Source organism: Stenella coeruleoalba, assembly GCF_951394435.1.
Source record: "Stenella coeruleoalba genome assembly, chromosome: 14".
Lineage (NCBI taxonomy): Eukaryota > Metazoa > Chordata > Mammalia > Artiodactyla > Delphinidae > Stenella > Stenella coeruleoalba.
The window spans coordinates 26,459,010-26,474,344 of NC_137160.1; the positions used below are offsets into that span (position 1 = coordinate 26,459,010).

At 39.1% G+C, this 15,335-nt stretch overlaps 1 protein-coding gene across 1 annotated transcript in view; it reads left to right on the forward strand.

Annotated features, from left to right (window-relative positions):
* The window catches only part of SKOR2 (SKI family transcriptional corepressor 2), a gene marked incomplete at its 5' end in the record, with an annotated part of 39,357 nt that extends 24,533 nt beyond the window's left edge, over nt 1–14,824 (forward strand). Inside the window, 3 exons of the mRNA XM_079942676.1 lie at nt 638–705; nt 9,096–9,161; nt 14,110–14,824. Coding sequence (XP_079798802.1) covers nt 638–705; nt 9,096–9,158 — 131 coding nt within the window. The 3' untranslated portion in view covers nt 9,159–9,161; nt 14,110–14,824. The remainder of the gene's footprint in view (nt 1–637; nt 706–9,095; nt 9,162–14,109) is intronic.
* Between the last annotated feature and the right edge of the window lie 511 nt (nt 14,825–15,335).

A 15,335-nucleotide genomic window follows, 5' to 3' on the forward strand; every position in this document is an offset into this window, starting at 1 on the left:
CCTTCCTTCTCAGATTGAGGCAAGGTCTGTAGAACCACATAGGCCCAAGGAGGACGTAAGATAAGGCTGCTACCAGGTGGGAGAGTTTGCAGGTTGGGAGAGTCCAGTCAGAATTCATTTATCACTCACTCTCTTAGACGTGAGATGAGCTGCAGTGAAGCCAGGCAGGCACATCTAACAGACCTACGTCTTATCACCCAAGGGTTCGCGTGCACAAGGGTCCACGTTTCCTATGATGGGCTTTGTCTGAACTTCACCCCGTCACTAGCACTAGACTTCTGAAGACAGTGGAAGCTCTCAGTACTGTGACTGGCTCAAGTGTTCAAAGACTAGAGAACATGCTTGCCCTCGACATTCCCGAGTAGTTATCATGTGCAAGGAATTATACTAGATGGGCTATGCGATATTGTGAAATATAAGAGATAGACCTTTGCCTCTCAGGATTTACCGTCTATTCTGATTAAATCACATTCTTGAAGAAAACATCTCTTCAAACAACTATAGTGTTTACTTTTAAAAATACCAAAGGGCGGGGGGGGGCAGTTCTATGGGACTGTCAGTAATATTTTTACTAAATATACCAATAGTAGATTTTGCACTTTAATTAATTTATTTCTCTGTTTCTCACTCCTACCAGATAATTTTCAGGATCAAATGAAAAGGGAACTAGCCTACCGAGAAGAAATGGTGCAACAGTTACAAATTGTAAGATGCATTTCTACTTAAAAATAAATGCAAGGTGATGGGTTTGTTTTCAAACCACCCAATATGTATGAAACTGTTTGTGTTTTTGCCTTGAAATCCTTTGGTCCACTTCACTCTCCGCTGGTTTAGATGCTAATTGCCAAGAGATTTACTTAGATGCAGGATACACAGATGTGTCAGTACATTTCCTCTAAATGTAACTACCTACCATGTGTTAATAGACAGATGTGTACATTGTCTCTGAGGGTGAACCAGAGGTACCTGCATTGTCTTCCACTGTGCAGACTTCCGAACACAGCGCTGGGCTGCACCAGAAGCTCAGGGAAGGGCCATTGTCTTTGTCTTCCCCCTCCTTCCACCACCCAGACCTGAGCAGGCCCTCTGCTGTCAATAGAACTTAGTATAAATACAATTAATCAATTAAATTCACTTGAACGACGATGAAAAGAAACGAATTATTTCCAAATGAAGTGTGTTACTCTATCCTAATCATGTCTGAAAGTGGACACTGACAAAGATCTATTTATACAGAAACAGGGAAACAGGAAAATGTCTGATAAATAAATGTTGTGAGGTTTTATGTTTTTCGTTTTTTGAGTTTTTTTTTTCTTTTCCCTGAATTCCTCACCCTTTGTCCCCATGCAGATACATCTGGTATTATTTATTAGTGCTTTGAAAGCAGTCTCCCAAGCTTCCTCATTTTCATGAGTACAATGGGGAAATAATTTCTGCTTAGTTTTTGTAAGATTATTTATTTATTTATTTATTTGCGGCTGCGTCGGGTCTTCGTTGCTGTGCACGGGCTTTCTCTAGTTGCGGCGAGCGAGGGTTACTCTTTGTTGTGGTGCCAGGCTTCTCCTTGCAGTGGCTTCTCTTTGTTGGGGAGCATGGGCTCTAGGCGCACGGGCTTCAGTAGTTGTGGCACACGGGCTCAGTAGTTGTGATGCACGGGCTCTAGAGAGCAGGCTCAGTAGTTGTGGTGCACAGGCTTAGTTGCTCCGCGGCATGTGGGATCTTCCCTGACCAGGGCTCAAACTCGTGTCCCCTGCATTGGCAGGCGGATTCTTAACCACTGCGCCACAAGAGAAGTCCATTTATAAGATTTTTTTTTTTTTTTTTTGCGGTACGCGGGCCTCTCACTGTTGTGGCCTCTCCCGTTGCGGAGCACAGGCTCCGGATGCACAGACTCAGCGGCCATGGCTCACGGGCCTAGCCGCTCTGCGGCAAGTGGGATCCTCCTGGACCGGGGCATGAACCCGTGTCCCCTGCATCGGCAGGCAGACTCTCAACCACTGCGCCACCAGGGAAGCCCCTATAAGATATTTTTAATCACCTGGGTAAAGACATACATTGATCCTTAGTGTTCTTCACAGCGTGATTATTATAATTTGGGTTGCTTGGTGTTTCTGAGCTTGTCCACGTTATCCTTATGCCACAAAGCATGTATCTATGCAGACCCGCCTGTCTTGTCTAGAGAGCCAGGCATCTAGCTTTCTGTCAGGATTATTTAGGGAAGATGGTTATTGATGTTTCCTTTCTGCATGGGAGAAATCATGCTTGCGTTAATGGAGATTGCTGAGAGTCATTTTGAAAGCAGCCTTGTATTTCATGATGTTTTCCCCCATTCTAGGGGCTCTATTAAAAGTACTGCTTCTAACTTTAACCCTCCTTCTGAGGTTTTCCTGGATCTCAAGTGCTGGTCAACAACTCTCAGTTCTGAAAACCACCTCAACATAAGACCCTCTTAAACAGGATCTTTCTTCTTGTTTTGGTTTTGCTTGTGTTAGTTTTATTTGCACCTAACTTCACTGGGGAACAGAAGGATTTTCTTAATCAATTGAAAACTAATCCCCCACAGGGGTTAAAAAAAAAAAGTATCCACTCTTCTCAGCTTTTGATACCTAGATAATAAGAGCTGCTCATTACTTGCTGTGAATTTACGTATTGTTTTATTTGTCCAAAGGAAGAATGTAAAGATAGGATCAGAGATAGAAGGATACAAAATTTTAAGACCTTACTTATTTTACATAGGATATCATTTTCAGACTCTTAAAACAAAAACTACCACACATGCAACCAAAAGTGTGTGACTGCTGGGTGGTGATGAGCGTAGCAAAAGGGGCGTTAGGAAAGGAAACTAAATAATTATTTCAGTGCCAGTTATTTAAGGCCAGTTATGTAATTTTAATGTCTTAATTTTCTTTGACATTTGGCTTCTTTAGTAAAAGAGGAGATGATATTGCATCCATGTAATAAGCAGGCAGTATTAATAAAAGAAAAAATATCTCCTGTCTTTTGAGATATTTGGTACATGGAAGATACAAATTGGTATTACAAAATATCTTGATTACACTGTATTGCAAAATATTTTATCATTATGTATTTATTTATCTAGACAAGTGTTATTAATTCATATTCCTCTAGATAGTAAATTTTCCTGGTTGCAAATTAAATTCTTTGGGAGGAGCTGGAATGTTTTCCCCCAGCCTTGTAGGTACAATATAATTCCTGAAATCCACAAAAGTACATCCAGACTACCAACATGAAAACTGGTGAAATAGACATGATTTGTCCCTTCTGCTTCTTCCCCTTCTTTTGTGTCCCCTATTCTTAGATGCCCGGGTCTTTGTGCTACCTTCAACACCTAGCATGGTGTCTAACATCAAATAGGGATCAGTAGACATTTGTTGAATTAACCACCACCCATGGTTGCCCCCTGACCCAACGCTGATACTGTCATGTAGCAATCCTCTTAATTCCTTTCCAAATTGTCCTGGCTTGGTCCTGATTTCCTCAAATTTTTTTTGTGTGCTGGGGAACTACTACCAAAACTACTAAAAGAAGGCATACTAGTGAATTACTGGGAGCTTATGTATTACAGCACTGTCCTTGTGACTAACAGATACAAGCTTTAAGGTCTGCAAACTTGAGTTCAAGATTCATCCTGTATAGTTCATTTTATCAGTTTCTAGACCAAAGGGACCTGTTATAAGGTCCAACCTAGTACCCTGATAGGGTTATGATAAGGCACAAGTGTTTAATAAACATGAAATGCACATGTAAACATAAAATGCTGTGCCAATACAAGTAATCAATTTAATGGCATGCCCCTTCTCAAAGTAGTACCTCTATTAGTGGAACTATTTGAGCCCTGGTGGCTAGAGATATATTTGTGCGGGAAGGACCTGTGTTCACACTATACCATCTGCTTTAGAACTGAGGCAGCAAACTCAAGTTTACTTGAACAGAAACTTATCCTGTCCCTTATTCAGCTTGTTATATTTGCTAAAGTAACTGGAGAAAAATGTCTTTAGAAAATTATACCTAAATATTATCAAGACGTTGCTAGGTATCACAATTATTGACTTTCTCAATATTTTTAGTTGAATGCTCTAATTCATCAGTAAATATAGTTACATGCTTTGCTCCTTGAGAACAGAACAATTCACCAAAAATTATTTTATTCTTTTATGTTTAAATTATTTTATATTTAAAGTTTACAAAGCATGTATTACAGAATAGTCATTTGCTTACAGAATAGGCATCTTTTCCTTTAGATGAAATAAAAACCCACTCTGCAGTCATGGAGAATTCAAATATATTAAAACCATCATATTTTGTGACAATTCCCATAGATCCACAATGCATTTATCCTATGCTGTTGCACAGTGTTCTTATTCAAGATGATATCGAAAGCATCTTGGGTATCATTGCCATAGAAAGAAAACTTATGAATTTCTTTGGTTCCTGCATTTTTAGATTCTCCGCTGACTAATTTCTACACCATTGCTTCCTTTTACAGTTTGTTAAATGCAAAGTTGTGATGACTATAGACTCAAATGATTGACTCTCTTTGTGTGTTTATAAATAAATGTGCATTTATCTAATGTGAGATTTAAAGCATATGCAGTTTATTTAACACATATACATGGGCCACAAGCTAATATTTTTTTTACAAACAGTTTAAAATGAGAGTTTTACAGTCTTTATCACAGTTTGTGTTATGGTCCCCCACCTCTGCTCTGGGTTTTCAAGTGCTTAAAATGTTGTTATTACCAAATCAGATTTACTTATACAAGCGAAGAAATATGTTCCTCTCAATATGAACCAAATACAAAGGTTTTAGAATTTAGCACGTTCATGAAGGTGTTAGTGTTCAGTATAATAAAGAGCAAAAGATTTCTCATTCACAAGTGAGCTCTGGTTCTAGGAAAAAAGTTCAATTTTTAAAACAAAACCATCATCCCTTAGGATTGAGAAGAAGGTGAAGAAACCATTACAATGTTATATGTAAATTATATTCCAATTTTTAAAAAAATTTTAAAGAAGAAAGTGAAGGCATTTTACTAAGTGTATAACCATTCTTAAAAGATTGTTATTAGAGTATAGTTGATTTACGATGTTGTGTTAGTTTCAAGTGTACAGCAAAGTGAGTCAGTTATACATATACATATATCCACTCTTTTTTAGATTCTATATCCACTCTTTTTTAGATTCTTTTTTAGATTCTTACAGAATATTGAGTAGAGTTCCCTGTGCTATATAGTAGGTCCTTATTAGTTATCTATTTTATATATAGTAGTGTGTATATATCAATTCCAATCTCCCAATTTTTCCCTCCCCCCTTATCCCCTGGTAACCGTAAGTTTGTTTTCTACATCTATAACGTGTACAGCCTTTTGATTAAAGTTTTTCCAAGGACTGGAATATAATGTAGTTTACAACATGAGCCGAGACTACTGTGATGCCTTGATAACCTTTTTTTCAATTTTTTATTGCTAATTTGGCAACAATTTTTTAAAGCAAGTACATGTATGTATAAGCTACTACCGTAGGTTTGTTGGAGGCATGTCATAGTTGAAGACATAGTTGTTGAAGACATTAGTCATAGTTCTTGAAGGACACTGTGAACCTGCAACAGAAAACGCATGATAAATGGCTAGACCCAGATTCACATACTTTGAACTTGCTGGATCGCTACCAAGGGGCACGTAGATTGAGAAAAAGTGCTTTTAAAATATGCTAGTCTTGAAGTGCCCTCTGCTGTTCTTCCAGAACACTGCAGTCACACGCAGCCAGAGGGAACCAGTCTCAAAGTTCCTCATTAAAGCCTCAATTAAAATTAATGTTCAACCAATAGATTTAGTACTAATGTTTCGTTCACCGTGGACTTGTAAAAAGTCAGTTTACAACTTTCTGATGGTGTGAGCACTGTGCTTCCTTGCCGGGAAAGGAGCGGTGACAGGTCTTTATCGTTTCTGGAGGAGTGCTCCCCCTTGGGCAAGGGTACAGCTCTTCAGTGTGGTCTTTTCTTGGAGGATCTCCAGTATTCATTAGGATGGGAACTTGCCCAGATTTCTACCATCTGAACACAGGGAGTTTTTAAAAATATGTTTTACATATTTTTAAAAGGTAGATAGAGCACTTTATTTTTAGAAAAAGATCCCTGGGCCCCTAGAAGATTTTGATTTTATGACTAAATATGTAACAAGCAGAGGACTTGATGTAAGTCTGAACTTCCTTGGAAGCTGCCTTAAGATTCTCCAGGAGACAGACTTTGACTACAGTGGGTCCTTTTCCAATTATTGATCTATTGCCTTGCATCTTGACAATGCAACGACTCGTTTCTTAATTATATATCCTTTTTCTCGTCTTTCTCCTTTTGAGATGTTGACCCACCTTAATGTCTGAGCTCAGGCTAACTCTCTTGGCACAATCTGGGAAATTATCTTTTTTGGTAAAATCTCAATACTTTTGATAGACTAGAGCCGACTAGGTGATTTAGAAGTTATATAGCAACTTTGAGGGGGTTTGTCCATGCCAATCTTGGTGATTTCCAAGCTAGTCAGAATGAAAAGAAAGCTTTTATAAGTTCTATTACAGGAGATTTACATGGCCTAATTATCTTTAATGGAGCCTCTAAGATCCTGAGCTCCCCCAGTTGGGGAGTATAGAACCTGAAGCACCATCAATCATAAAAGTGCCCATTACTTGATGTATCATAAGAAAAGAAGTTTCCAACTATTATTCTCAGATACCATCAATTATAGTACATCCAACTTCAGAAGTGTTAAAATGTGAGGGAAAAAACTGCATCTTAGAATCAATGAAATAGGATAGTTTCCATGAACAGTCGGGCCATATGCTAATATATTCTTTATTAAACATTCATGACTTAAGACTTGGAATTAATGACTCTCAGCTCACAACCTGAGATTAATAATTCTTCACACAGATTTAAATTTCAGTCTGGAGATTTGGGGATCAAATGTGCTTATTTGGAAATGTCCTTTTTTTCCTGAGTCCTTTCCTTAAATTTCCTTATCAGCTTCCCATCTTAATGAAACGCTACATTGTTGTTTCTGAAAAAAAGAAAAAGGCATTCAGACTTAGATCTGAAAGCAGTGCCCTTCAGGCAGTTTTCTTTGGGTTAGGATGAGTAGTTTACTGGCTTTGATGAGATGGCGCATGGTGATATTAACTTACCTCGTGCAGTGCCTGGCACAGAACAGACACTTACTAAATCTTCGTGGCATCTAATCTTGATGTTGAGAAGGCTTTCTAAATGCGAGAGTGACACAAATACATTTTATTAGGTAATCCCTATACCCCAAGGTTTACATCATTTCTACTTGTTATCCTAAATAATAGAATTCCATTCAAAGCTCTCTGACATCATGCATCTAAAGAAAGAGGTGATCCATGTGTTTTGGCATATTGTTTCATACACCATAATGGAAAATCAGGATTCAAGTATGTCTCGGTTAATAGCAGGTGTAGCATAACCCAGAGTGGAAAGAAGAGGTAACTAGAGTAGGTCCCTGCGTAACTCTTCTTGTCATAGTTATCTAGCTAATCTCAGCTCTCGTCCTAAGTATGAGATTAGGACACAACTATTTATGGTCCTATATGAACCATTAATTTCGATGCTGCTATTATGGCCTTTATCAGATATGTCTCTATCATATATATCCATGTTGTGACTGTGTATCAAGATAGTGAGGTGGTTATTTTAGTCTTCTCTCTTTTTTTCATTAAAAAGACTGTTTGAGGGCTTCCCTGGTGGCACAGTAGTTAAGAATCCACCTGCCAATGCAGGGGATACGGGTGCGAGCCCTGGGCCAGGAAGATCCCACATGCCGCGGAGCAACTAAGCCCGTGCACCACAACTACTGAACCTGCGCTCTAGAGCCTGTGAGCTACAACTACTGAGCCCGCGTGCCACAATTACCGAAGCCCACGCGCCTAGAGCCTGTGCTCTGCAACAAGAGAAGCCACCGCAATGAGAAGCCCGCGCACTGCAACAAAGAGTAGCCCCCACTCGCCACAACTAGAGAAAGCCTGTGCGCAGCAATGAAGACCCAATGCAGCCAAAAATAAATTAATTAATTAAAAAAAAAAAGACTTGTTTGATTCAGCTAACCAGTTATTATGGCAAAATGGTCCAGCTAGTCTTAGCCACAAGCATCACTATAGATTTGTAGTTCCTTCCCATTAATAAAGGTTCATGTTTATGGACTGGTAGATCAGGAGAGCAAAACATAAATATGCTGGGGATATGGGGAATGTATATAACAGTATTCAAAATATTACCTACCTGAATGACTATAATTTTCTTTCCTTCACTGCTTTTATATAATATCAGCCATAGTTCATGTTACATTCTAGAAGGCTGAATATTTCTAGGGTTGACTAGGGTTAGTAGCATGACTAGGGTTAGTAGAGAGGCAAATCTAAATAATACATGTAGTCCAGTTTCAACAATTTGAATTTTCTAATGAAAAGTAGCATATCAAATGCGATAGACTTTCATTCAAAACCCCACTATTGAAAAGTACTTTTCAAGTTTATCCAGGTAGAATTCTCAAGGGTCATATTTTCCATTCAGTGCAATGATTTCTGATGCTTCTTAGTAGTTATTGGGAAATTACCCAGAGTAATAGTTTGTGTTTAGTTAATCTTATTTGTGATTTATGATGATAGCATATTTCCTCACTCTAATTAAATGAAAAATTACATTGAACTAGTTTGTAATCACATTCTTGTTTTGTGACCTTGGACATACGTTATAACTTAATTTTCATACATAAATAAAAATAAGTACCATATTATTAAGTGCAAATTATTAAGTGCAGTGAAATGTCACATAGGAACCTCAGAGACTAGCTGTAGCAACAACCTAGTGTGATCACCTGTCCTGTCCTCATATGGTTTTTAACAGGCCTTAGACATGCTATACCCCAGAAGCCCCATACTGCCGGGCAGATGGAGACCTTTTGTCCTCAGGGCAGATTCACCAGCATTCAAATTTAGGCACAATGAAGGGTCTCCATTACACATGTCTCCAAATTTTGCTCACCTGTATAGTTTTGCTTGTTTTTATCTTACAGATTCCCTATGCAGCAAGCTTGATCAGGAAAGAAAAGCTAGGTGCGCATCTCAGCAAAAGCTAAAAGGTGAGCTCATCAGAGGAAACAGATTTTCCTTAACTCTCTGAATTGTTATTGCTCGGCTGTGTTCTTTACTGATGTACTTGAAATAGCTCAGGGCATTGATGATGTTGCATCCTGTGTTTAAGCTGATACACTGTTGAACTTCATTCTAGGCATGGGGCTTCCTAAATAAATGGCTAAGTGCATCTTATAAATTCTGTGGAAAATTTCTAAAACTAAGGAAATTCTCAGTTCAGTCTTGTAGATGTGATCTTCATTTTGTTTTAAGGTTTTCTACTCTTTCCAGTTCCTCCTGACACCCTGATTCCTGGTCCTCTGAAGGAAACCGGAGTGTCAGAAGCCATGCTTATTATGTTTTTTCTTCTCTGTCTCTCCTTTGCTTCCAAAATGTCTTCCTGAAACCCGACTTTCAGTGAATTACTGACAGATGGTGCTGTGAATAACTGCGTGTGACATAGACCTTCGAGAACTTCTGCTGCAGAATTAGTCATTCATTCTTTCCCTAAAACAATCCTTGTTTCTCTACAGCTGAAGCCAGATCCAATGTCACATACCTGGCAGCAATTTAAAAGACAAATATTCTGGACTCCTAAGGAAAAGGAGACAGTAAAAATTCAATGACTATATTCAGAATATACCTAAACATTTCAAAAGCACCTTTTTGATGATATGGCAGAAGATATAAATAATTGTTAGAATTGAAGGAATGCAAAAACTAGGATATTGTTGTTTCTCTAACAATACATTAGGATGACCTAGCAGTTGGAACTGCTAAATCAGGGAAAAACTCAGTTGTCAGAGGTGGTATTTATAAGTGCTCATGGCTAGCTAAGATTGTGGTCATTTATCAGTTGTATTTGTTCCCATCAGAGTGATTCTTCCCACTCCTTCCCTCTGGAACATATTTTCAATTCAATAGAATTGACTGGCCAAAAATACTCTGTGCAATGCAGGTTCATGGTTCCTTTTCTTTCCTTCATGCCTCTTTTCTGCATATCACAAGCCTCCTCTACCATGTGCACATGACAGTTCTACTTCTTGCCATTATCTTTATTGGTGATAATCTTCAGTATTTTTCTGAAACAGTTATATGTATGTCACATTTCATTAGGAGCTCAAAACTCTTTTCAAGACAGTCTCTCATTCATATGCTTTCCCTTAATTTTACGCACAGGGAACCAAGGTACAGTGAAGAGAGATGTGATGTTTTATGTCTCTGTTACAAAGCCAGGAAGAGATTCTAGGGCTCCTGATTTTAACAGCAGTGCCTGCTTGCTCCTTAAATAGGGACTTTCTGTCTTCTGTGAGCAGATGTTTAGCAACAGAGTTGCTCAGATGGTAAGTCATTCTGTTTTGGGATGCTCAGATAATGTCATTCTGTTTCCATCTCCATGAAGTCATGCACAAATGGACCTGTGAGTTTGGTTTCATTCTATATCTTCAAGTATTTTTCTTACGTCTGAACTTGACTTTGGTGATTTCTTTCTCATCATTGTAGACCAGATTTTTCCCAGCAGTGTGAAATGAATAGTTTTAGAACATTCAGAGTCTAATAAATCTTAACGCAGCATATCAAGGTGATCAAAGCAAAAATCATCCAAGTTAACGCTGACAAACCCATATGTATAAAAGTTTGAAAATGTCAAACTACTTTTCTTTCAAATCAAAAAGTATATATTGGGATGTGTTTTTTTAAGTAACCTTCTTATTGAAATATAACACACATTCTCCAAAGCCTATAAATCGTCAAGTCTTGGAGTCAACACATCAGAGCTCAGTGAACTTGCTTAGGTTTCTAGCACCCAGATAGCTACCTTGTGCCCCTACCCAGTTACAAAAGATTGGTTTTACCCGTTTTTGAACTTTAGTAAAGGACATTTTATAGAACATTCTCTTGTATCTGGCTTCTTTCACTCCACGTTTGTGATTCATCCATTAGAATGTAGTTTGATTCATACTTAGGAACTTCAATAAACTCTCTTTCTACCCTTCCACTTCCCTGACTCATCTTCTCTGCTTGTCAGACATGAGCTGCTCTTGCACCTACAAAATGAAGACTTACTGCCCAGAAACCAAACATTTGATGGTGACATAGTGTACAGTGAGGTGGGAAAAAAAAAAAAAAAAGATTGATTTGTGTTTAGTAACTAATGCTTCCTCCATGCTGATTTTGTTTCCATCCTTGCAGACAACAGGGATTGCTCTAAGTAGACCCTGGTGCTTTCAGAAGATTAGTGGTTACTTAAATGCTGAGCTAAATCAGCCAAGCAGAGAATCACAACCATATTGTTAGAGGCAGTATTCGATTCTCAACATGCCAAGCCTGCAAGGAACTACCCCAAGAGAGATGACAAAATAAAAATCATTACACCAAGGGAGAGAAACAAGTTCTGTCTTGCTGAGTGACCACAGGTTTCCAAATTAGGGACTGATACATTAATGTCTTATGCAAGAGTGACCCTTAAGGTAGTGTGCTGTGTTCTTGCCACCCAGTGAATTCCAATATGACTGTTAAGAGGAGGAAGCTTTTCAAAACCACAGGCAATCCACTTAATAAGCTGAGGAAGTATTGCCACATATCACTGCTCTACAAATCATTTTTGCCCTACGTTAGGACACAAGAAATTCCATGTCGAATCAAAATAAAAGTCCACCCATACCAGGGGGCTAACAGTGCAATTCTGTTAGAAGAGCCAAATTGTTGTTCTTAACCACACCAACCTCAAACTTCAGGCATGACACTGAATAACTCTTAACTTTCCCTTAAGAACTCCTTAAAGATCCGTCATCCATGGATTTATCTAACCCTTTCTTCAACCTAGTTGAAGTCCCCTTTGGGGCAATGAATTCTATTTGTTTAGCTACCAGCTGTGTAAACTGTAGTTTATTTTATTTATCTTCAAACTACCTTCTAAAAGAAGCCCTTGTAGATTAGATGTTGCACTGCTCTGCATATTTGCTTTATCGTGAGCTCACGAGTACAACGGAAGTGATTGGAAAAAATATTTCAAAATGCTATGTGTATTATCCTTTCATCTGGAACTGTTTTGAACACCGGAATTACTCCTGACGGTCTTCTTACCTTTGCTCATTAACGTGCCCCAGTTCCTACACAGACGCTCCAGGATAATCTGTGTGAAATCTGCACCCCAAATAAAAATGTCATGATATTAACACCAGTTGAATATTACTTTACATTCTTTTTGCCCCAAGCTCCTTTTAACATGATGCAAACGTCGTCCCTGTGAAATACTTAGGTCTTTCACAGACTTAGGTCTTTCACAGAGAACTCAATCATTTTACTTAAGTGGAAAGTGAATCATAGGATATGGCTCATTCATAGTCATACAGAAACCTGCTGAACAAGCTGGAAATAATAATAACCGTCATTCATTGAGCACTACCCATGCCAGATACTGGGTTAGGCTGCCACGTTCTCTCTTTTGATCTTTACAAGTCTATAAGGTTGATCCTATTACTATGTCCATTTTATACATGAGAATGCAGAGGATCAGTGAGGTCACTTAGGTCGACAGTGACAAAGCCAGGCTTCAATACAGGTCTATTTGACTCTAAGCCCCTTCTCTGTCTTTCTAGGATCATCGGGCTGGTTTTGGGAGTCTGGCTTCTAAATCTGACACTACTTCCCTTTGTCATCTGAAGTCATATCATTTAATCTCCTCGAGGCTTACTCTTATCTATGAACCGTGGATGGCCAAACCTCATCAAAGTCTCTGCCAGCTCTAAATTTTGACTCTCACCCTTGCGTGCCAGTCTTCTGCCAGATTCTCTCTCACAAAGGGGCTGCCTTTATTAAAATCTGTTCATATAAAACCCTATATAACACCTGAGGGTGTAACCCACCTACTTTTTGCCTTAGGTCTTCATTTTCTTCATCACTAATTGCTACTTAGCATCCTCCTGGAGAGTTTGAAAGTATCATTTTTTCCCCTATCCTAACAATATCTAACTCTTTGGTAAACTCCTGTTATTTTTATTTTAATTCTGGGATAATTGCTACGAAAACAATAGCAAGAAAAAGGTCTTAAAGGGGTGTGGAGGGATTGTAATTGAACATTCTGTGTCTTCCTTTTGTAACGATCAAAGATGGGGGGCGGGGGGGGCATGTCCATTTCTAGCCTCTGTCCTCAAACAAAAGAGAACCAGGTTCTTTCAAGAATCTCCGCTGAGAATGTCAGTGTGCTGCCACGCTTCTAAGGGCTTTACGTCAATTATCTTATTTAATCTTCAAAACAACCCATTGAGAGAAGTACTGCTACTCTCACCATTCTACAGCTGAGCAAACAGAAATGCGGAGATGAGTAGGTTGTGTGGTCTCACTGCTATTACAAGTGGCAGAATTTGAACCAGGCCGCCTGGCTCTGCAGCCCACACTACCTCTGCTCTCCCCTGACTTGTGACCTGAAATCGTGGCCTAATTCACATCTTCCATTATCAGTTATAAATATGCAGTTAATAACCAATCCAGTGGTTTCATTGATGTTGAATCGCAAAACCTCTACAGCTGCCCTAACACCCCAGGACGAGAGAAATGGATGTAACTTGGACCATTCAGCCAAAGCCAGCAGGGCACCAGTGCGTGAATTTCTGTCTGCCCCTTTTACCACAGGCTGTCTTAATGTTTGCTCAACAACAAATTGGAGCTTCTGGAACCCAGCAAAATGACTTTACTGTAAAGAAGCCATAGCAACCAGCACGCTCTGATGTAATAGTTCTAGTTCGGCTGTCAGCAGAGATGCATCATGTAAGGTAGCAGACAAATTTATGGGAAAAGGAAGATGCTTTCATGGTCACTGTTTAAACATTTTTATTCAAACTGTGCTAAAAATGTCTTCTCTGAAGGATATACTAAATATTACTTTAAATGTTTTTAAATTATCTGATTGTGTCACACTGAGGTTGTCATTCTGTGCTTTTTGTCTTATCCCAGGTGCACAGAACCACTTACTCTTGTTCTCTTGTAAGATACAGACTGCCCCTGAGTACTTCCGACCTGCACAGAGACTGAAAATTGAAAGGGCTTGGGAATCAAATATAAAATCAGGTTCGGGAGAACCCAAGGACAAGTGACCTCAAAGCAGCATGGACAACCATGTAAAATAGACTGTAGCAGCCATTCATTAGTTGGGGGAGGGGGGAACCAACCAGAGCAGTCAACGCTTGTTGCATCTTTTGGTGGAACCAAAGTTTGAGTCTGTGTTTTTATAGGCCAACCGAACCCAGAGCGCGGGAGTGCTGTTAGCCAAGTGGGGTGGGAAATCCATGGATGGTCCCAGGGGATCTCTGTGCTACATACTTGGAGAGAGCAGCTCTGTGAGACCGTCTTTTACGTTTGAAGAAGTGATTCTTGGTGAAAAGACAACACAAGACCTGTCCTAGGAGGGGGGGACCACGTTTCGACAGCTAGGATGGCATCAGCCATACAAACCTGTTTTTCCCAGCAAAGTGGACAGACTTATGCGTGGCCCCTTCCTCTCTGGTATTTTGCCTGCTATATGAATGAAGATTGTATTCCTTTGGAAATATTTTACAGTTTAATATTGAGTGTAATTAAGAATATAATCATGTTATCAAAAATGGTATTTAACTCTGTTGTAGTTTCTTTAACATTCATGTGGATAAAAAAAGTCTATAATAAAAAAACTATGAAGTAATGGTTGTGTTCATGTGGTTAAATGCACATTTGCTTGGGGGCAACTAATAGAAACTAATACATTTTAGAATTATTTTGGCATAAAATATTTGAATAAATTATTTTTGAAAATGAAATTCCTTCAAAAATGGTTATTAAAGTCTAAATTAGCCTTTGGCCCTTGTCAGCAGCTGGAGTCCTCCCCAGCATGATAGGATCTTTGTATGGGTAAGGGAAGGTTCTAAATTCCAGCTAGGTCTCCTAACAGCATTAGTGAGGAAGTCGATAGTGTGCCTTCCTCCTTACTGTGGTGTTGAATCAAAGTCCATGAGATCATTTTATGCCAAAAATTCTGCCTCTCAGATGAGAGAGATAGAAGGGCCAAAATGGTGACCCTTTGGAGCCAGGATTTCTAGAGTAATGCTGGGTTGAACAGAAGTCTTCTGTGGGTGATCGCCTGCCCTGGAATTGCCAACGACCATCCTAACTGAAGAGGCATCTCACCAATGGCATCCCTCGACAGA